Below are 23,976 nucleotides of genomic sequence, written 5' to 3'. Positions count from 1 at the left end.
GGCGTAATTTGGATGGCTTCATAGCATCGTTGCTGAGCATGGTTTGGCAGATGACACAGATTGGTTTCGGGGGACAACTATCACTTGAAATAAAGCTGAATTGTATGTATGAAGGGTCATTATTGCGAGTGAATGGGCGATATTTTTTTGCCTCTGGCTCATGTTGTGTATCTGCACTGTCAGATGGACGTTTTCCAAAGAAAGAGTCAAGAGTAGCTTGCTTTGAACATGCCATGATATTGCTCTCATAAAGCGTGTGCGCGTGAATGACTGGACTTGGGACAGAATGAATGAATATGTGCAAATGTGCAACCTTGCGCGGGCGGGAACGCTTAACATTCTAGAATAGGGGGGCGGGACTTGTGCTACGTGGCACACAATGACAAAAGCGCTGAGAGCAGAGCCAGCCAATCGCTCTTCTACATAATCTGATTGACAGTGACCAGTAGTTTGAAATTATAATACTGACTACTAGTGCAGAGGCAGGCTTGCGGACCAACGGTAATCTTCTCACAGACCGGTACCGGTCCATGGCCCATAGATTGAGAAACATCGTAGTAAGTGACCTACTGTTGGCGTCTGATCAGGGCTGTGTCTTGCTGCTTGTGTTACTTGACCTTAGTGCAGCATTTGATACCATTGATCATTCCTTTCTTTTGGATAGACTAGCAAATGTTGTGGGAGTTAAGGGAACGGCCCTCTCCTGGCTCAGCTCTTATTTAACTGATCGCTGTCGGTGTGTTGATGTAAATAGTGATTTTTCTAACATACTGAGGTAAAGTTTGGTGTTCCACAAGGTGCTGTCTTAGGCCCAATGCTTTTTTTTTTATACATGTTATTTCTGGGTAATATTATTCGTAACCATGGTATTAGTTTCCACTGTTATGCTGATGACACACAGTTGTATGTTTCTGCAAAACCAGATGAGACACCAGCTTAATAGAATTGAGGAATGTGTAAAGGACATTAGACACTGCATTGTTCTCCACGGGCCCTTTTAAAGTGGCGCACCGCCACGTTATAATTCTGGCCCGCCACCCTTCCTGTGGCCAAAAAAAAAAAAAAAAGAGTAACTTATCTAGATCTATCCTTGCGTTACACTACACCGCACTACATTACACTATACTGACACGTAGTAATGTTGGAAGCTACAAGCTGCAGCTAGCCAGCAGCTAAATAACTTTGCTGGTGTACACGCAGGTTGTTTGTAGCGTTATCGTCTTTTCTGACCATACACAGTTACAGTAATCATATAACAGTACACACACACGTGTACACACACACACTGGTTAAGTTCAGGTCTTTTATTTTATGTATCTGTGATTGTGTAGGCGAAAGCTGTGTTTTCCTGCTGCTTCACTGTGTTTGTTTACTACAGGACTTCCGTGTTCCTGGGTCAAAGGACCCGAACTACGGAGGCCGGGGTGGCTTTGTAGTGCCAGTCTTGGGCACGCGTACCAGCTCTTGCATGGATTGTAGTAGTTCCACCCAATTAACATTTAATTGTGTGTATTGTAAAAAATGTATGCATTTATTGTAATTGAGTGTTTTGTTTATGAATTATAGAGATTATTGGCTGCACTTAGACCTGAAATTGTTAAGTAAATGTATGGTTTATGTGATGTTGGTAATATAAAGTAATTGATATCTTCCAGTGGGTGGGGACAGGCCACTATATCCAGCCCTCTGAAAGGAGGTGGACTAGTTGGGTCATGGCGCTGTCTGTTATGTAGTAGTCCTGTAATGCGCCTGTCATCAGGCGGTGCAAACATAGTGCAATACAGTATTCTGTTTTGTAGACAAAGGTTTTTTTTTTTTTAATAATTACTTGAACTTTTATTGTTATAACTTATTTTGTTAAATTTCTGCTGCTACTGTGGGAACCCGGACCCAATAAAACATCTTGTATTAAAAGTTCTATCTTTGGCCGTTGTCCATCATTGTCACATTTAAGAACCTACGTGACACAGATATACGAGGGCATTCTACAGTTAAAACGATAGAAATTTTACAGGTGCATCAGTCTCAACTGAAATGTCACTGTAATGAGTCTCACATTGACAAAGATATGTACAGTAAGTGTGAATTTTTTGGAAAATGATTTTAACAATGATTTAGCATTTCCTATCCATTTATTGGCCAGTTTCACTGTCAAAAAGCCCAAAGTCCATCAGCTTCAGGGGGGCAAACCCCCGCCTCCACCTTTCATTTTTGAAAAGTGGAGAACCCTGCACTGGATGCTTATTAATTTCCTTCTGCTTAAAGGGGAACTGAAGGCAATTTTTTTTTAAATTATCAAAATTCTATTTCTCATTTTGTAAAATGCAGGAATGCATTTCTGACAGCTATTTTGTCACTGCTATAGCAAGTTATGAGTGTTTGAAATATGCCATGTAATATATCAGTCCATATGTCAAAGCAACGGCTGTAAACGAGATTCACTGAGACCTGTGCGAAACTTTGTGGGATGGAAGTAAAACGTCCAGCGGAAATCAAAGTGACCAACATCTGCCAATGTTGTCAAAAGACGTGCTCCCTCCTTCGAATGCTGACGTAATCAAGCCGGAAGTTTTCCCTGTGTCCGAAATCACTCCCTACTCACTTTATAGGACACTATATAGTGGGGGCGCCATTTTTGTAGTGCTGTCTGAAATCTTAGTGATGGTTGTGTGGGAAATGCGCTCGGTATAAAATGTATTTATCACAAAAAACATGCATGTATTTATTATTTTGAAAACCCACCAGCCACCTGATCTGGCACGTTTTAATTGTGTGACAGTAATGAGGTAAATACCAGTGCGACGGACTAGTCCTTATCCTGTTGTCTTTCCAACTCTTCTCAGTTGGTTCAAAGCCATATGGAATAATCTCTATGTCACGTATGCGAGGGAGGCGGATGTATGTGCAGAAGTATACAGTTTAATAAAGTGCAGGGAAAAAAACAATCCAAAATGACAGGCTAGATCAAAAACGAGAATACAGACAAAAAGGTCGGTTGAGGTGCAAATAGTACATCAAAGGCTAAGCGAGGACAAGAACGAGAAACTGGCACAAGGATCGTGAAACAGGAAATCAAGACAATAGGTAGAAAGGCTTGGTAATGCATATCATAATACTTTGCGATGCAAATGCATCAGCACAGTCCTTAAATAGGCAAACACACAGTTCCTTAACTGAGCTCAGGTGCACCTTATTCTTGGCGTGCGTGCTGGAGTCCACTCGGTGCGCACAGCCTGAGGCGTGCCTTCAGGTGCATGCGCCACAGCGCGCAGGACTGACAATCCATCACTGATGAAGCTGGCAAATCTCAAAATTAATCTAAATTGGAATATGGCGATCTGGCCACTGTGTAAACAGGTTTCAAAATGGCGGTGCTGACACTTCATGTCTGAAGTCTCGCACAAGTCTCGTGAGGATTGCGCAGATACTGTAAGTGACGCCTGCCGTGGACCATACAAACTACATTCAACATGGCTAAGGCGGCACGGTGGTGTAGTGGTTAGCACGGTAGCCTCACAGCAAGAAGGTTCCGGGTTTGAACCCAGCGACCGGCGAGGGCCTTTCTGTGCAGAGTTTGCATGTTCTCCCCGTGTCTGCGTGGGTTTCCTCCGGGTGCTCTGGTTTCCCCCACAATCCAAAGACATGCAGTTAGGTTGACGTGGGGCGGCCTTTGGCTGAGGTGCCCTTGAGCGAGGTACTGAATCCCTAACTGCTCCCCGGGCGCTCTGGTGTGGCTGCCCACTGCTCTGAGTGTGTGCGCGCGTGTGTTCACTGCTTCAGATGGGTTAAATGCAGAGGATGAATTTCACTGTGCTTGAAGTGTGCATGTGACAAATAAAGGTTTCTTCTTCTAAAAAACGAAAAGGCTGATAAGTGTAATATAATCCGCCAATACCAGTCACGATATAAGGTTAATGAAAACGTAATTGAATAACATGTTAATTAAGAAATAAAGCAAGTTTAACTCTGACAAGATCCTAGTACTTGTACTCGGACCACATGCGACTAGAATTAGGTTTTCTGATTACACAGTTACTCTGTATTGCCTTTTTGTTTCTTCACGTGCTGCAGTAAAAGACCTCGAGGTGATTATTGACCCCAGTCTTTAATTTGAAATTCATATTGATGATTACCTGGATAGCTTTCTTTCATCTCAGAAATATTGTTAAGATAAGAAATTTTAATGTCACTACACGATGCAGAAAAACTAGTTCATGCTTTTGTTACCTCCAGGTTGAATTATTGTAATGCCTTAATGTCTGGATGTTCCAATAAGTGCATATAAAACCTCCAGTTAGTTCAAAATGCAGCAGCAAGAGCCCTTACTAGAACTAGAAGATACGACCACATCACCCCTGTCTTATCCACACTGCATTGGCTCCCAATCAAATTTTGTGTTGATTATAAAATGCTACTATTGACCTTTTAAAGCACTGAATAGTCTTGCACCACAGTACCTGAGCGAACTTCTGGTCCTTTATGACCCGCCACATCTACTTGGATCAAAAGGTGCAGACTATCTGCTGGTACCTCATTATAGTGAACTTCACATTTCACACTTGGAAGGCTGTTCCATAACTGTGGGGCTTTGTAAGAAAAGGCTTTGCTACATCAGAGGGCAGAGCTACATCAGGGGGCGGAGCCTTTTCTTACAAAGCCCCACAGTTATGGAACAGCCTTCCAAGTAGTGTTCAGGAATCAGACCCAGTCTCGGTGTTTAAGTCTCGGCTGAAAACGTATCTGTTTAGTCAAGCCTTTTGTTAATGGTGTTTGAGGTAAAGGAGTAGATCTGGAGGGTCCTCAGACATGGTGTTTTGGTAAACTGGGATGTTTGGATGCTGTCAGTCCCCCACTCACTTCCTCACTCAAGTTTGTTGATGGTGTAGTGGCTGCTGCTTTATGTCCCCGGGCACCCTCATGCCTGTGTTACCTTCTGGCTCTTCCCTTTTAATTATGCTGTCATAGTTGGTATTGCCCCTGCGTGCCCTCAGTTAGTCCCTGCTTGCACTCAGTGCAAAATGTATACTGTTCCTACTCATCAGGTGACATTGGGCGTACCTAACAACCTGTGTTTTCTTTCTCTTTCTCTCCCCCCCTCCCCCCACTCCAGCTGTTCTTCTGAGTTGCATGTCAATCCTGAGATTGAGATGCTGACCTCTTCTCTTCTGCCCCTTGGACCTACCTGATCCATCCTGATGCCCTATGTCTGGTTGGAGTCTCATCACATCGCTCCTGTAGAGGATGGCTCCATACAGACAGTTGAAAGTCACACTTGGAAGATGTTCTGGACACTTGTAGTAATGCTTTTATGGCTGATGACTGCAGTTGTCATGAATAGTTTTGCACTCCTATCAGTGAAGAGTTTATAACATCAACGAAACACTTCATGTTAAAACTGTTATCACGTTGTCTATCATCACCCAACTGAGGATGGTTTCCCTTTTGAGTCTGGTTCCTCTCGAGGTTTCTTCATGTCATCTGAGGGAGTTTTTCCTTGCCGCTGTCGCAACAGGCTTGCTCATTAGGGATAAAATTAGCTCATGTTTAAAGTCATTAAAATTCTGTAAAGCTGCTTTGCAACAATGCCTTGTTAAAAGCACTATAAAAATGAACTTGACTTAATAAATGTATCCCTAATGAGCTTACCTGGGGCAACGGTGGCAAGGAAAAACTCCGACATGACATGAGGAAGAAACGTCAAAAGGGAACAACTCCTTATTTGGGTGATGACAGATTGATTATAAATAACTCTCTGCTAAAAGTGTGTCCTATATGGTCAAAAAATGCAATTGTATAACCAGGAAACTCATTTGAGTTTTAACATGAAGTCTATTTTGTTGACGTTATCAACTGTTCATTGATGGACACTTGAGTGCAAAGCTATTCATGACAACTACAGTCCTAAAGTGTATGTTTTGACTGTCCATATGGATCCATAGGAGAACAGTGATGAGAACCTCAGCTAGAAGTAGGTCATCAGGATGGCTCAGGGGCTGTACATATGGGGTCATCCTTGCAGATGTGAAGTGATGAGAACTCCAGCCAGAAGCAGGGCATCAGGATGGATCAGGCAGGTCCAAAGAGCAGGAGAGGTCAGCATCACTGGTATCTCAGGAGTGACATGTAACTCGACAGAGAGAGAATGAGAGAGGCAAATTGTTAGGTTTGCCCGTTGCCACCTAATGATTAAAGCATATATGCAGAGCCATGGCCTCATTTTTGTTTATAAATGCCTTGAGACCTCAAGAATGGTACAGGAATAGTTTTAAGCGTTAACAATAAATGTAATATAGTAATTTTTACAATTAAAGTGATTTATATAGGTAGTGGTCTGAGTGAATGACCTTGACATCTGTAACGTCACAACAGGAAGCAGGGCTCTACATTAACTTTTGAAACCACTTGTCCTGTCGGGCAAGTTGAAAGGAAATTTACTTGTCCGAATGTGAAGTTGACTTGTCCGAAGAAAAATTTGAAAAAAAACCCCCACAAAAACTATTTGTAATAAACTAATTTCACCAGAATTACTTTAACACAATCTATTCACTGCAGAAAAAAACTGGACTCCATCAATCATTAATTTATTTATGAGAAATTGAAAACCAGAAAATTAAAATTATACAGTATATTTTCAATTTTAAATTATTAACTTTGAATATATATCCTCCACTGATGAATTGTCTAATTATTCATTGTGGCTCCTGTATGGTATTTAATGGTTGCGATCAAAGTTTTGGTGTTTTTTAGGTTTTTGTTGCAATTATATTGCAGGAGGAAGTGAAAGTTGCGAGAAATTGTTGCGATTTTCTCTTTGTGATTAAAATTGAGTGATATGTTAAATATTAAGTTATTACTGAAACGATTGATTAAAAAAAACAAAGACACTGAGAAATGGTCCTATAAACAACTTTACCAATATAAAAGATTACCAGGACTACAAAAATGCAGAAAAATAGGCTTTACTTATCCAAATGCACCTGTTGGTTCAAAAGTTAAAGTGCAGAGAACCTCACAGCACAGCATGAAGTTACCTTAAAATATAATATAAATGCCTCAGCTTTCATGTAAGAAAAAACTATTAATACTAGTACTGTGTGCAGGCAGTCTCTCCTGAAAACTAAATTAAACAATAATTATAAACTAATAAAATAAATGGCTCAGGCTTCATAGAAGAAAAAAAAACAATTTGAACAGAATCTCACAGTATGATGCTGAAGCTGCCTAAACAATGGAAAATAAAATACCGTTTTGGCAAAAATGTTGGCATCCATTAATTTCTTGTATTAAGTAAAAAAATAATGTAAAGTGCACACAGTCCTTCACTGTAAACATAACACACTTTCAGTAACAGAATTTAAGCCTACATAAACATTGACTCGCACATGCTGCTGCTCTTGAACAGAAACACGGAAGTAAGGTGGAAGGTAGTTTGTCGACGTCACCTCAAGACGACGCCAACGATTTGTCAAATTTGCGGGAAAGTTGCGGTGATTGGATATAATTGCAACACCGCCCTGAATTCACGGGGATTGGTTGAATTAGCATTGAAGTGGCAAATCGCAACATCACGAAATCCTGGAGGGTCTGGTAAACGACCGTTTACTTTTCAGCTCAAATACACAAAGCGGTATTGGCCGGTTTCGCGAGCGGAATATTGCGCATGCGCACATCGCTCTTTCTGAAGAGAAACATCCGGCGATTCATCAAAACAATATGTCGAGTGAGATGCTTCGGAAATCGTGTGAATAAACTGATAAATTTGATATGTAACCTGAATATCGGAGTATTTTGGCACTTATCCGATCGGACAAGTAACTGAGACGATGAACTTGTCCGACATAAAGTATCACCTGTCCCGGACAAGCGGACAACCGTTAATGTCGAGCCCTGAGGAAGTCTATCGGTCTCGTCACCATTTCCGCTATACTAAAACACAGAGCTGACTGCAACTCCGATCTTCCATTTTGAGCTAATTTATTGCCATGCCACATAGATATGTTGCTGGCTGGTGCAGCAGTATGACAGAAGCTCTATTTATGTTATATTCACGGCCGAAGAATGTTCAAACTGCAAAGATTTGGAGGCGTTTTGCGAGAAGTTCATGGGCACATTGGGCACCTACTCAGTGGCCTCTCCTCTGCTCTGCACATTTTACTGAAGACTCGTACGAAACCTCTGATCTGTTGAGGAGCGTTGGCTATAAGCCCGGATTGAAAGAGGGTGCAGTAGGGCTGAACGATCTATCGTTTTCGACCGAAAATCGCCATCTCGGACAACACGATTTTGGGATCGTCAAAGCCGCGGTTTTTCTCAGTGCTCCTAAACTGACCCATGTTTTGTTTCGTCAATAATTTCTGCGTATTGCCCCAGCATGGTGTAAAAACACTTTGTGTCAGCTACCACTCTGTGTCACAGCCTCTCTGTGTCTCTGCTCGCAGTGCGCGGGTGGGGGAGGGGCTGCTCGCTCGCTCGCTCGCTCTCTCTCTCTCTCTCTCTCTCTCTCACTCACACACACACACACACACACACACACAGGAGGGAGGGGCTGCTCGCTCACACACACACACAGGAGGGAGGGGCTGCTCGCTCTCTCTCTCTCACACACACACACACACACACACACACACACACACAGAGGAGGGAGGGGTTGCTCGCTCTCACACACACACACACACACACACACACAGGAGGGAGGGGTTGCTCGCTCTCTCTCACTCACACACACACACACACACACAGGAGGGAGGGGCTGCTCGCTCTCACACACACACAGGAGGGAGGGGTTGCTCGCTGTCAGAGAGACACAGGCTTGTAGCATCAGGGCAAGTCACACATTCGCACAGTACAGCTCAGCTCCTGCAATAGCGACTGCTGCGCGCACTGCATCACTATCACAATTTCCCACAGGGGAATTGTTGGCTCTAGTTATAATTTATAATGCTTATGTACATTCTTTTACAAAAGTGCAATATTTTGATGCTGCTGAGCCATTGATCAACCTTTTTTTATGTCTGATATGTTGTAGATGGGAAAAGTAAAAGAAGCAAAAGTTTACTTAAGAAAGATGGCTCTCTTTTTATTTTTATTTTAAGTTATTATAACTTGTTCCTCAGGCACTTAATGTTAATAAACAGGCCTACATTTGAAATCTGTTGACCTCAGTTTTCATTCTTGCATTAGCTTTATGGAATTCATTGTATTAATTAATTTGCACTGAAACTCGATTTAAAGAAAAAAAATCGTGGTTGAAATTGAAATCGCAATATTTGCCAGAAAAATCGCAATACAATTTTTTCTTAATCATTCAGCCCTACACAGGGGAGTTGTTAGCATCTGTCTCTGAAAGTGTAACATTTCCGTCATTAATTAGGATGACCGCAGCATTCTTTAAAAATAGGTCTTTCTCAGATTCTAAACAAAGCTGGCCGATCAGAAGATACTAAACCCATATCGGATTCTGTGCTGTTGTCAAATCTTGAACCATTATCATGTTTTATTTTTTTCATGGTGCGGTTTCCATCAAATCCTGCGCTCTGATTGGCTGGCGAGCGGGTCCGTATCCTACGGTACGGACCCCAGTTACAGACCCTGGTCATGGACCTCTGGCGACTCGCTTGTTCACAACAACAAACATGGTAGCATTTTTTTGTCAACATTTTATCTTTTTTAAAAAATAAGATTTATTTATAAGATTATCAAAAGTCTTAAATTTTTGCCAGCATTTCTCAGGAGAATAGCATTAATTTTACAGCATGGATAGCGATAACGACAGTGTTCACAGCAAAAGCGAGTTTTACTACCCTGAGGAAGAAGAAATAAAATAAAACATTTCAGGAGAAAGCTAAAAACCTCTAACTTGCTAATGGCGAACAAAAACATGGCTGAATCCTGAATGACTCAATTTTGTATAAATAGGGGACTACATAGGCGGCAAAATGTAGTTTTTTTTCCTGCCATGGAAGTTTGTATACCAAGGAGGAGGCCATTCGCATTACAGCCGTGAATGAGGATTCAAAATGGCAGCTCGGCTCGGTTTTCCCTTTCGGGCGCTCTCGTTTTCTGTTAGAATTTGGTAAAGGAAAAAAATAAATATATTATTTACCAGCTTAAGGTCGGTCCGTATGGTGAAATACCGTGACCTCGGTAAACAAGGTTTATTTGGTAGAGCGCACGGAGTTAAATACTGACCTCAGCCCAGAGGGCCTCGCTCAGTACTTTCAAGACCTCGGTCACGGTATTTCACCATACGGACCTCCCAGCTGGTAAATAACATATATATATATTGTGCGGACGCCTGAGTTTTATCCTCCTAAAACATACACGATGCCATAAATCCTGTTAAATGGCCAAATAAACATGTCTTGCTTTAACGTACTGTATGTGCAACTGACTAAAGGAAAACATTTTACAGTATTAAAACTATGTAAAATGCAACACGGCGCATTTGTGTATTTCTTAAACAGAAGTTTCGTATGCTTACTTGAATTAAAATTTTCATTTTAAGCTTATTTACGAGTATAATTCACATTATCAGTGTAATGCCCTGCTACGGTTTACTAAACTGGCATCAGCTTTTTCGCGTGCCGTAATTGGGATTTTCTCTTTCCGATAATCTCCACTCAGTCCTTTGTGCTGATGTATGATTGAAGTCAGCGTTAAAAAGATGGCCACGATCTCTGTATTCTTTAAAGTTGCTGTTTGTTCGGGATTCAGGGTTCCTGTAGGACAGGGACGAGTTGGAACTTTACTCCAGTCACGTGCAGCTTTGGAAAATCTGTAAACCTGGAAAATTGTGAAAGTTTCCTTCATTTCTGCACTCACGCTGGAAGATTTCGGGAATATTCTGCATAATTATATGCATTATGAATGGTCACCGTACAGTATGCATAACGACAGTTTTAAATGAACGTAAGTATATAAATCGCACAAAAAATAACTTTTTTTTTTTTAATTCACAGGCGATGTTATTCAGTTCATTTTAATAAAATACTGCTTTCTTGTTATTAATTGGTTCCAGGGTTTTGTTATGCGTGTAAACCGTCTGGTTGTATAAATAATGACCCCTGATGATAACCCTCGCTGTCATGCTCACTGATTTGATTGATTGATTGATTTATTGATTGATTTGTAAATGATCTGTGTGCAGGTGGTGAAGAAAGCGGACATGGTGGATAAGAACATGAGCGATCAGATGCGGGCGGAGAGAGACGCTCTGGCCCCCAGTAAAAGCCCCTTCATCATGCGGCTCTATTACTCCCTGCAGACGGCCAACAAGATTTATTTGGTACGGAAAAGCACAAGCTGCAGCAAAAGCGACTGACTATTTAAACGATTCAGGGTTCATATTTCCGTTCTGTCCACCAGGAAGTGTAGAGCGCACTGAGTGACCCTTTAAACTCACTACATCAGGTGTTCACCATCACGCATCACATCACGTTCCAGTGTTCAGCGTGGTTAATTACCGTACTTCCTGAAACAACGGGATCTCTTCCGCCATTTTCAGTTTGACGAGGCATGCGTCACATGACTATATACGAACGAATTACAACACCGATTAACCAAATAAGATAAATTTTATCTTTACGACAAGGATATCAGCTCATATACCGTGAGTAGAGGGGAAAAAATGGCGGCGCGTGTTGCTGAACCAACCGAGGACGAATTACAAACCACTTGAAAACAAAACACCAAAAAAAAGTGTAACAAAATATAGAATAAAAGTATTTCATGGTAAGAACATATCTTTCGTTATTTTTCAAGATAAAGCATTTTTCGCAAATCGCTCCTGTCATTTCGCCGGTTTGTTTACATTCTAAGCGGAAATTATTTCGTCGGACGTTTTGTATGAAGTTTTTATTTATCGAATTTGCTAAAAAAAAAACAATAAAAACGCTCCGTTTCTCAAAATCCAGTGACTGTGGATAGAATAAAAGTTATTCCACTCAGTCTGGTCGTACATGGATTATAGCCCACAAACCAGTCAACCAATCACAGCACACGTAGGGTAATAATTTATAATTTAATATATTTTTTTTTCACGCAAATGAACATTTAAATATGATCATATGCGCGTAAAGGGTTATAATTGGTGAATTGGTTCATGATATGCATGGGTTTCCCCAAAGCGTTTTAGCGTGTCGGGCCCGATACGCTCAGTCGCTTTAGTTAAAATCCGATACGCTTAGATTTATACCGGTGCGTTAAATTTCCTTCCCACAAGTAACTAGATACATCGGAGAGTAAATAACAGATCCATTTACATACTGATTGATATTTGTGTTAAACAAGCCGTCGTTTTTTTCCAACGTTTGTGTTGATTCTGTCAAAGTAATATGTCCGCGTGGTATGATGTAAACAAACTAAATCTGTTGGCTACATCAAGATCACGTGTTCAAACCGTCCAATAAAAATATTGAAAGAAAACGTCAGACATCCCGGAATTTTCCGATTCGTTATAAGCAATCTCGTTGGCTGTCGATGTCGTCCCCGACCAGACGGACAAAGCCGACTGACTTTAATAAGCAAGGAGAAGACTCGCTGGACAATTTGATCCACATCAGCATGGATGACAGCGAGACGGACTATGAGAGGGCTGCCCAGCATTGGGCCAAGCAAAAGCCAAGGAGAATTAATCTGCTTTAAAGGAGTAGAAAACTTAATTCATTAGTTTGGGTTTGCAGAAAGATTACATACTTATAAACACATTCATGAAGAGAATTTGTTAATAAGTGTCAAATGTAGCATAATTTCAAATAATAACGATAAGCGTATTTGGCAGTGTGATGTCACTGGGATCCATTTAACAAAAGGCGGCTCCGGATTATTCTTTTGTTAAAGGCTCACAGTAGGGCTGAACGATCTATCGTTTTCGACCGAAAATCGCGATCTCGGACAACACGATTTTGGGATAGTCAAAGCCGCGTTTTTTCTCAGTGCTCCTAAACTGACCCATGTTTTGTTTCGTCAATAATTTCACATATGTATGCTCTGCGTATTGCCCCAGCATGGTGTAAAAACACTGTGTCAGCTACCACTCTGTGTCACAGCCTCTCTGTGGCTACGTTTACACTAGACCGTATCTGTCTCGTTTTCTTCGCGGATGCACTGTCCGTTTACATTAACCCCCCTGAAAAAGCGGGGAAACGGGAATCCGCCAGCGTCCACGTATTCAATCTAGATCGTATCAGCTCCGGTGCTGTGTAAACATTCAGAATACGCGAATACGCTGTGCTGAGCTCTAGCTGGCGTCTCATTGGACAACGTCACTGTGACATCCACCTTCCTGATTCGCTGGCGTTGGTCATGTGACGCGACTGCTGAAAAACGGCGCAGACTTCCGCCTTGTATCACCTTTCATTAAAGAGTATAAAAGTATGAAAATACTGCAAATACTGATGCAAATACTGCCCATTGTGTAGTTATGATTGTCTTTAGGCTTGCCATCCTTCCACTTGCAAGTAATAAGTGATCTGCGCTGGGATCACACACACAGCGGCTCAGTCCCGAATCGTGGCTTGTTCACTTCACTCGCGCGCTCTGTGAGCTGCGCAGGGCCGGAGTGCGCACCCTCCAGAGGGCACTCGCTGTTCAGGGCGGAGTGATTTGGAGCGCAGGATGCCTGCGGAGCCGAGCGTATCCGCGTATTGGTGTTGCTGTGTGCACGGCTAACGGTTTTAGTGTCAACGCGAATCGTTTTAAGAACGTTAATCTGATGATCCGCTGATTCGACGTAATGTAAACGTAGCCTGTGTCTCTGCTCGCAGCGCACGGGTGGGGGAGGGGCTGCTCGCTCTCTCTCTCACACACACACACACACACACACACACACACATATACACACACAGGAGGGAGGGGCTGCTCGCTCTCTCTCACTCACTCACTCTCTCTCTCTCACACACACACACACACACACACACACACACACACACACACAGGAGGGAGGGGCTGCTCGCTCTCTCTCACTCACTCTCTCTCTCACACACACACACACACACACACACACACACACACACACAGGTGGGAGGGGCTGCTCCCTCTCTCACACACAGGAGGGAGGGGCTGCTCGATCTCTCTCTCTCTCTCTCTCTCTCTCTCTCTCTCTCTCACACACACACACACACACACACACACACACACACACACACACACACACAGGAGGGAGGGGCTGCTCGCTCTCAGAGAGACACAGGCTTGTAGCTTCATGGCAAGTCACACATTCACACAGTACAGCTCAGCTCCTGCAATAGCGACTGCTGCGCGCACTGCATCTCACTCACAATTTCCCACAGGGGAATTGTTGGCTCTAGTTATAATTTATAATGCTTATGTACATTATTTTACAAAAGTGCAATATTTTGATGCTGCTGAGCCATTGATCAACCTTTTTTTATGTCTGATATGTTGTAGATGGGAAAAGTAAAAGAAGCAAAAGTTTACTTAAGAAAGATGGCTCTCATTTTATTTTTATTTTAAGTTATTATAACTTGTTCCTCAGGCACTCAATGTTAATAAACAGGCCTACATTTGAAATCTGTTGACCTCAGTTTTCATTCTTGCATTAGCTTTATGGAATTCATTGTATTTAATTAATTTGCACTGAAACTCGATTTAAAGGAAAAAAATCGTGGTTGAAATCGAAATCGCAATATCTGCCAGAAAAATTGCAATTCAATTTTTTCTTAAAATCGTTCAGCCCTAGGGTGCAGTATCAACAATTAAAGAAAACTACAAGAAAAGGAAAGTATTTATTTATTTTTAAAGGAAAGTGAGTTCATTTGCACCAGACGGAACGGGAAGGAACATATCGCTTGGGCAGTGACCTCCCTGCAGTTGTTGCTAAAACCGGTGACATCCCGTTCCGTCCTGGGTTTTAGTAATTGCCTGAACCAAGCAGTAATGGCGGAATACACAGTATGAAGAAAACAGTGAATGAGTGGAGAAGCCATCTTATTTCTAAACTGGATATTGCTGCCATCTCACCCTTACATGGAATTATTGACTGGACGGAGAACTGAACGAACAACTGAAAGTCAGATTGTTTCAAAAACAATCGGTCACAAGTTCAGCCTTCAAGAAGTGAGAACACAGACGGGTAAGGTCCGACTCTCATCTGGATTAAAAAAAAAACAACACGTTTATCTGCATTTAGATTAATACATGTAACTTGTGTGTTTAGATTCCCGGTATAAGATTTAATTTGCTTCGTTATGTGATTGTCTCAGTTCATCTGATTATTTAATGAGCCTTTTACATTTTATCAGTGAAAATGCATGCATGTACATGTATGTTGCATAAGTTGTAACACCTATCCTGTTTTAATGAGGGTCAACCCACAATCAATGAAGTCAAATCAGTCTTAGTTGAGCGAGTCGGTAACGGTATTTCTTACTTTCACCATAAATCTTTATTTATATGACTTTGGTCTATAGCTGTCAAAGGCCCTGGCCTTAAAACCGGTTACCGCAGTGATGTCACGCACTCAGACATTCTAGCTCAGCAGGGCAGCTCGAATGCCAAATTTGTGGTCGAATTTATCTCTCAGAAATATAATTTTTTTTTTTTTTTTATTCCCATTTATGCAGCATACAAGCGTCAAGGATGGAGATGCCATCCGCTCCGAAATTTATTTAAAAATAAAGGTTCTGCGTATCTCCTTTAAGAAAAGAGTGTACGTCATGTTCTGAGTGTAAGCAGGGACTGCGTCAAGACCAACTATAACAGCATAACATACTTGCCAACCCTCCCGATTTCGGCGGGAGGCTCCCGATTTTAGCCTCCGTCTCCCGACTCCCGATCGTATTTGTTAAAAACAGGATAATCTCCCGGTTTGGGGAAATCCCTAGCGCTCCGTTTAAAAATACTCCCGATTATGTCCAATGAGAATCGTATGAGAAACACTGCTGACGTCAACTGATTTTTAACCAATCAACGAACTGAACGACAGTCACTTCCGTAATGTAGGATTCACCCAGGCTGTCTGACATTTTTTACAAGCAGTCATTCATCATGGCCACTAAACCCAATACCACATGGCAAAAATATGAATGCAAATCCCAGGTTGCATGGGAGAATGAATTTCCATGGATAAGCAAATGTTCGACCAGCCAGTTACACATTTTAAGTAAGTTTAATTTGTATAGCACATTTAAACACAGCATACACTGACCAAAGTGCTGTACAGAGTCAGTATTTAAAAGACAAATGATCAAAAGAAAAATAAAAAGAAATAAATAAAATAAAACTATAATAATAATAATAATAATAACAACAATAACAATAAGCTGATGGTTAAGGAAAGGCCAAGGAGTAGAGATGGGTTTTTAGCCTAGATTTAAAGGCAGAGATGGAGGGAGCAGATCTGATGTCCGGTGGGAGCTGATTCCAGAGACGTGGAGCAGCAACAGAAAAAGCTCTGTCACCTCTCTGCTTCAGCCGTGAGCGAGGCACATGAAGAAGCCCTGTGTTAGAGGATCTTGGAGACCTTTGGACTGAGTGGGGCTGTAAAAGGTCATTGATGTAGGCTGGGGCCAGCCCACTGAGTGCTTTAAAAACAAATAATAAAACTTTAAATTGTATTCTGAAAAAGACTGGGAGCCAGTGCAAGGAGGCCAGAATGGGAGTGATGTGCTCACGTCTCCTGGTGCCAGTTAAAAGACGTGCAGCTGCATTTTGGACCAGCTGTAAACGTCTAAGTGAGGTTTGAGGGAGGCCAAGATAAAAGGAATTGCAATAATCCAGTCGTGATGTGATAAAAGCATGGATGACTATTTCAAGATTGTTATGAGATAGGAAGGATTTGAGGCGGGAAATCACTCTGAGTTGGTAAAAACTATTTTTGACCACAGTGCTAATCTGTTTGTCAAGACAGAGATCGGAGTCAAGGAAGACACCCAGGTTTCTGGCAGAGGGTGTGACATGAGGAGTGAGGTGACCTAAATCATTCACTGTAGTGCATCTTGCCTTGGAGGGACCAAAAATAATGACTTCAGTCTTGTCACCATTTAGCTGGAGGAAGTTGTTAGCCATCCAATTTCTGATGTCTTCAAGACAGACAGCTGATTTTAAGATTTTAAGGTAAAGATACCTTAAATCAGAATATAATGGACATTCGAGGGTGAAGTTAAACTAGTCTTCCATTCCATTTCAGAAACAAACTGTACAACTTCTAAAGTGTTTAGTGACATTTTGTAGGACAGAGAATGTGTTTGGTGAGTGTATTTGAATAGTGTGGGAGTGTCTTAGTGCTAATTTGAATTTGTTTGAAAGTTTTAAGTGAAAGTTTACAAGTGAATTATCTGGAAAGGGATTGATTTTGATGGAGTTTTGAGGTTTTAAGTGAGAGATTACTAGTGAGTGTATTTTGGTCGGACTAAAATTTTGCATTCGAGTGAATTTCTTTGTGGAGTATATTTTGATAGTATGGTAGTATTTATAGTGCCATTTTTACATTTTGTTTTAAAACTTTCAAAGTTTGCAAATGAGCAAATTCCTTTGATGCATTCCGATCGGATTGTGATAGGATTTCTAGTGCTTTTTAAAAATTCTGTTGGAAAGTGTTTAGTGAGAGAGATGCATTTTAGTCGTACTAAGACAGTCAGGGATGAGAATTTTCCGCGGATCCGCGGAATTCCGAGTTTTTCCCGCTGAAAATCTCATTTTTGTGAAACGTGTAAATCCGTTGAGAAAATTTCGGGGGGTAGGGGTCGGCGCGAGGCGAGGCCAGGGTTCCCGCGGGTCCTTAAAAAGTCTTAAATACAACTTTCGGTTTTCAAGGCCTTAAAATGTTTTAAATTGTTTGGAATGAGTGGAATTTTCGAAAGGGAGGTATTAAATTTAATATTGGACCGAACGAGTGAAATGGCTCCATCCGATTTGGGGTATTTTTTTTAACTGTAATTTTAAAAGTGACCAGCGTACCTTTTGGGGGCAGCATCGGTTCTGTGCGTCTTCTATGCATTCCGTGGATCAAGAACTAACGTTAGGAGGCTCATAGATTTATGCGGAGGGTGCTGGAGGCAGTGTGGTGTGGTGGTTGTGAAGAGTGAGCGATGCGCGTGTAGCTTGCGCTAGAAAGCGTTGATAATTATGGGAAGATGTCTGTTTAATGACAAGTGGTTGGGGGATGATAAATACCCCCAAAATAAGGAGAAGAATCGTTTGCGATTAAAAAGCGCTGGATCGCACAAATGTGCTTAAAGACGGTACCGCAGCGCTGGGGACACGCCCACTGGGAAACTGGCTTTTCACAGACACGAGGCGCATGCGTGTTAAGGCCTCTGCATGCTCTTGCAACAAGGCTTTCGCAGATAGCTTTTCGCAGACAGTTGTAATTTATTGTTGAGCGGGGATAATAGGCGTGGGCGATGTTATTCACCGGCACAACGCAAGGGGGCGCGAAGTCGCTAGGAGTAGTTGGTGGGTGTGGTTAGTGGAGTGTTTATCCTCCGGTTACTTATAATGACTAGAGCTTTTTTTTTTATTTTTATTTTTTATAATGACTAGAACTGGAGTCGTATAGATGTATGTACTTCCTCACTTCCTCAATCAACCGCTCTTCGTGCTGCTCCATCTTCGCTCGTGTTTTTAAAAATGCCGGTCGTGAAAACAAAACAAACCGGGAAAGTAGGAAGTGCATGTACAGCGGATGTAGAGTGGACCAATCAGAGCCCTCTTGTCTGCGGCGCTGTCTGCGAGGTTTCTGCGGTGGTCACAATTTTTGGGAGGTGCGCGCAGAGCATCTGCGAAGGTGGGGGGGCTACGCAGACACTGTCTGCGACACTATCTGTGAGGACTGGGTTGTCAGCATAAATTGGCCTTTAGAGGTCAAGCGCTCCGGAGTGGAACGCAGGGGGGTTCGCGCATGCGCACAACAGTCAGGTGGAAAATGGGGCTTATAGGAAATAATAATAATGATTAGCATCATTTTTTTTACATAATTAACATTTGTTTATTGTACCAAGTTTAATATAAATATATAAACAACCTTTATTTCAAAACTCAATTAAAAAGAACTCCAGAAAATACAATAATTCTAAATATAGTACAATATAATTTGTACAAAAACTTTTTATTACCTATCGTCTACAACAGTGTTTTTAATATAAGAATAATATTAACAACCACTAATAATAATTAGTAGTAATAGTAATTATTGATTATTAATCATTACTATTTATGAATTAGTGATTAATAAGTACTAGGGATTATTAAATGTTATAAAAGTACGTTTATAAATGTTTTAAACAATCATTGAATTTGAAAACATTCATATATATGTAAGTTGGCAGACATTTCAGAGTTTTTTTTTTTTTTTTAAATGTCCCATTCTCATCCCTGGACAGTGCAGTATTTATTTAATTGAGTTGTTAATATTTTGGTTAAATCTTATTAAAATTTTATTTAATTTGATATTATAGCTCTGTATTTTTACATGAGCTTACAGAAGGAAAACACATTTGATGCAATCCAGTAATACTTTCATTCACTGTGACTATTTTAAGAAATGATAAACATTCTTCTAAAGCATCACTTGTGTTGTTTTCTGTGGGTATCTGTATGGATACAATATTCAGGCAGGAGATTTTTCAGCTCAAAATCTGATTTAAGCAGACTTCCCTTTCATTGTTATTATATTAAAATTCAAGACGAGCATTATTTCAGATTTTTCACTCGGAGCTCTCTCATGCCTGATACATGAATCCCATAACCTATAGTAATTGATAGAACAATATCAACAATTCAGAAACTCTAATTGTATAAATTTCAAATGGTTTGCAATTAATTGGGATCCACTCTTTTTGTTTCAACCGCACATCATACCCTCATCCAATTGAAAATGTCTTTCACGCACTTTTCTCCCCCATGAGAATTTTGAAAAGTTGGCAAGTATGGCATAACTAAAAGGGAAAGCCAGAAAGTAACATGAACACGACGGAGCCCTGGGACATAAAGCAGCAGCCACTACACCATCAACAAACCTGAGTGAACGTGCGAGAGTGGGGTGGGGTGACAGTATCCATCCATCTCAGTTTACCAAAACACCCTGAGGACCTTCCAGACCTACTCCTTCACCTCATAAAAAAACTATTAACAAAAGGCTTGACTAAAAAGATGTGTTTTCAGCCGAGACTTAAACATTGAGACTGTGTCTGAGTCCGGAACACTACTTGGAAGGCTGTTCCATATTTGTGGGGCTTTGTAAGAAAAGGCTCTGCCCCTGATGTATCCTTCACTATATGAGGTACCAGCAGATATCCTGCAGCTTTTTATCCAAGTCAGCGTGATGGGTCATAAAGGACCAGAAGTTTGCTCAGGTACTGTGGTGCGAGATCATTCAGTGCTTAAGTCAATAGTAGTATTTTATAATCAATATGAAATTTGATTGGGAGCCAGTGCAGTGTGGATAAGATAGGGGTGATGGGGTCGTATCTTCTAGTTCTAGTAAGGGCTCTTGCTGCTGCATTTTGAACTAACTGGAGGTTGTTTATGCTCCAGCTGGAACATCCAGACAGTAAGGCATGGCAGATTCCACAGAAAGTGTTCTCATCAGATAAGTTTTCTTGAAAAGCCTAAAAAAAAATCTCTCACAGTTCAGGGGGGAATGACAAAGTCCAACTGCTCCATTATACCTAATGCTTTTATTTTATTTTTATATAGGCATACTTTGGTTTGAATTATAAACTTTTATTATTTTTAAGTAAATCAAATTTATTTACTTTTATCACCAAACCCAAAATTAGAAACCACACAGAGATAAAATCATTTGAAAAATGCAGTAAATTTGATGTCTCTCAAAGATACAGTGGTGCTTGAAAGTTTGTGAACCCTTTAGAATTTTCTATATTTCCGCATAAATACGACCTAAAACATCAGATTTTCACACAAGTCCTAAAAGTAGATATAGAGAACCCAGTTAAACAAATGAGACAAAAATATTATACTTGGTCATTTATTTATAGAGGAAAATGATCCAATATTACATATCTGTGAGTGGCAAAAGTATGTGAACCTCAAGGATTAGCAGTTAATTTGAAGGTGAAATTAGAGTCAGGTGTTTTCAATCAGTGGGATGACAATCAGGTGTGAGTGGGCACCCTGTTTTATTTAAAGAACAGGGATCTATCAAAGTCTGATCTTCACAACACATGTTTGTGGAAGTGTATCATGGCACGAACAAAGGAGATTTCTGAGGACCGCAGAAAAAGCATTGTTGTTGCTCATCAGGCTGGAAAAGGTTACAAAACCATCTCTAAAGAGTTTGGACTCCACCAATCCACAGTCAGACAGATTATGTACAAATTGAGGAAATTCAAGACCATTGTTACCCTCCCCCAGGAGTGGTCAGCCAACAAAGATCACTCCAAGAGCAAGGTATGTAATAGTCAGTGAGGTCACAAAGGACCCCAGGGTAACTTCTAAGCAACTGAAGGCCTCTCTCACATTGGCTAATATTAATGTTCGTGAGTCCACCATCAGAAGAACACCGAGCAACAATGGTATGCATGGCAGGGTTGCAAGGAGAAAGCCACTGCTTTCCAAAAAGAACATTGCTGCTCATCTGCAGTTTGCTAAAGATCACGTGGACAAGCCAGAAGGCTATTGGAAAAAAATGTTTTGTGGACAGATGAGACCAAAATAGAACTTTTTGGTTTAAATGAGAAGTGTGATGTTTGGAGAACGGAAAACACTGCATTCCAGCATAAGAACCTTATCCCATCTGTGAAACATGGTGGTGGTAGTATCATGGTTTGGGCCTGTTTTGCAGCATCTGGGCCAGGATGGCTTGCCATCATTGATGGAACAATGAATTCTGAATTATTACAGCAAATTCTAAAGGAAAATGTCAGGACATCTGTCCATGAACTGAATCTCAAGAGAAGGTGGGTCATGCAGCAAGATAACGACCCTAAGCACACAAGGCGTCCTACCAAAGAATGGTTAAAGAAGAATAAATTTAATGTTTTGGAATGGCCAAGTCAAAGTCCTGACCTTAATCCAATCGAAATATTGTGGAAGGACCTGAAGCGAGCAGTTCATGTGAGGAAACCCACCAACATCCCAGAGTTGAAGCTGTTCTGTATGGAGGAATGGGCTAAAATTCCTCTAAGCCGGTGTGCAGGACTGATGAACAGTGACCAGAAACATTTAGTTGCAGTTATTGCTGCACAAAGGGGTCACACCAGACACTGAAAGCAAAGGTTCACATACTTATGCCACTCACAGATATGTAATACTGGATAATTTTCCTCAATAAATAAATGACTAAGTGAAATATTTTTTGTCTCAATTGTTTAACTGGGTTCTCCTTATCTACTTTTAGGACTTGTGTGAAAATCTGATGTTTTAGGTCATATTTATGCAGAAATATAGAAAATTCTAAAGGGTTCACAAACTTTCAAGCACCACTGTAGCTACTATACACATAAGTAGCAAAAAGTTAAAAAAAAAAAAAAAGTATGCTTGCTTTCTGTCCTCAAATTGCAAGTTTTCCGTCCATGTAACATTAGCATGATGGTCGAACTTTTTTTTTTGCATGTAGTCCTAGTACAGGTACTTCTGTCTTGTCAGAGTTAAGCAGAAGGAAGTCAATAAGTATCCAGTGTCTAATGTCCTTTACATATTCCTCAGTTTTATTAAGTTGTTGTCTTATCTAGCTTTGCAGAAACATACAACTGTGTGTCATTAGCATAACAGTGGAAGCTAATATCATGCTTATGGATAATATTACCCAGAAGTAACGAAAATAAAACAGTGGACCCAAGACAGAACCTTGTGGAACACCAGACTTTACCTCAGTACGTCTAGAAATATCACCATTTATATCAACATACTGATAACAATCAGTTAAATAAGAGCTGAGCCAGGAGAGGGCCGTTCCCTTAATGCTCAACATTTTCTGCAATGATGCACTCAAACTTTGGTTTGATACGCATCACAATACTGACACCTCAGTTCGATTAATTTTGATATGATACAAGCAGATCTGGTTTTCGCGGTTTTTTTAATTCATAAAAAACTTAATAATAATGAATTAAATACATCACATGACAATGTCAAATAAGATATTTACAAGACTAGACAAAGTCAGTAGTGGTAACAACATGAATGCATCATGAAGTCTCCCTTGCTTTGGTCTAGATTTTAGAACAGTACAGATGCCACATTACAGTGCAGGGGTGGCCAAAAGAAATGCAGAATGTCGCCATGCACAGACTACATCAGGTATTTTCATGTTTTTTGCTAAGAACACAAACATTTCAACATTCTCACTTGAGAGACAAGCTGTCTGTGCGGTTACAATGTCCCCAGCTGTAGAGAACACTCTTTCACTGGCAACACTGGTTGCTGGTACACCTAAGGTTTTCTTTGCAAATTGCGAGAGGATTGGGTATTTCCCCTGCACAGACATGGCTCTCCACCAAGCAAGGGGGTCTGAATCTAATTTAAGAAGCTCTTCTCCTTTGTAATTCTGAATTTCAGATTCAACTTGGTCAAACAGGCTCTTAGCAGGTTCCACTTTTGTCACAAAAACATCACCAAATAAATCAAGAAGAGCACAGTTACTGTCTTTCTTTTTTAATCTTTGCAAGTGGTTCATCACTTTTCTCTTCAAGGGCTGGGGTAGCAGGTAGTGCAGCATGGTTTCTCTCCTCAGTAGAAGTTCCTGGTTCTTTCTTTACAGTTACATTCTGAAATGTTCAGAAAATCCTTGGAAATTTGTATTTGTATTTTTTTTTCAATGTTTCTGGACAGCACAGACTGAGAATAGTCAGTAAAATGATTTTAGTGGTACATAATGCACATACCTTTGATTGAGTTACATGGTCCACTGCTTCCATTGCAAGAGCATGGAGGCATCATGTCCGGCGGCATCATCCAGGTAGGGAAGGCTTTTAAAGTGAGGGTCAAGAACAGATGCCTGAAGAAGGAACTTCAATACAGAGGTCCTGTGTACTTATCATAAAAACAGGAAATTAA

General features: G+C 40.9%; 1 protein-coding gene across 1 annotated transcript in view; it reads left to right on the top strand.

The window, feature by feature from the left end:
- LOC132867680 (zinc finger protein 709-like) overlaps positions 1-23,976 on the top strand; it is a 197,027-nt gene that overhangs the window by 13,501 nt on the left and 159,550 nt on the right. The window contains exon 2 of the mRNA XM_060900687.1: positions 11,147-11,284. Coding sequence (XP_060756670.1) covers positions 11,165-11,284 — 120 coding nt within the window. The 5' untranslated portion in view covers positions 11,147-11,164. The remainder of the gene's footprint in view (positions 1-11,146; positions 11,285-23,976) is intronic.

Source organism: Neoarius graeffei, chromosome 19 (assembly GCF_027579695.1).
Source record: "Neoarius graeffei isolate fNeoGra1 chromosome 19, fNeoGra1.pri, whole genome shotgun sequence".
NCBI classification, from domain to species: Eukaryota; Metazoa; Chordata; class Actinopteri; order Siluriformes; family Ariidae; genus Neoarius; species Neoarius graeffei.
The sequence above is the reverse complement of the archived record's forward strand: the minus strand, read 5'-3'. Positions and strand labels throughout refer to the sequence as shown.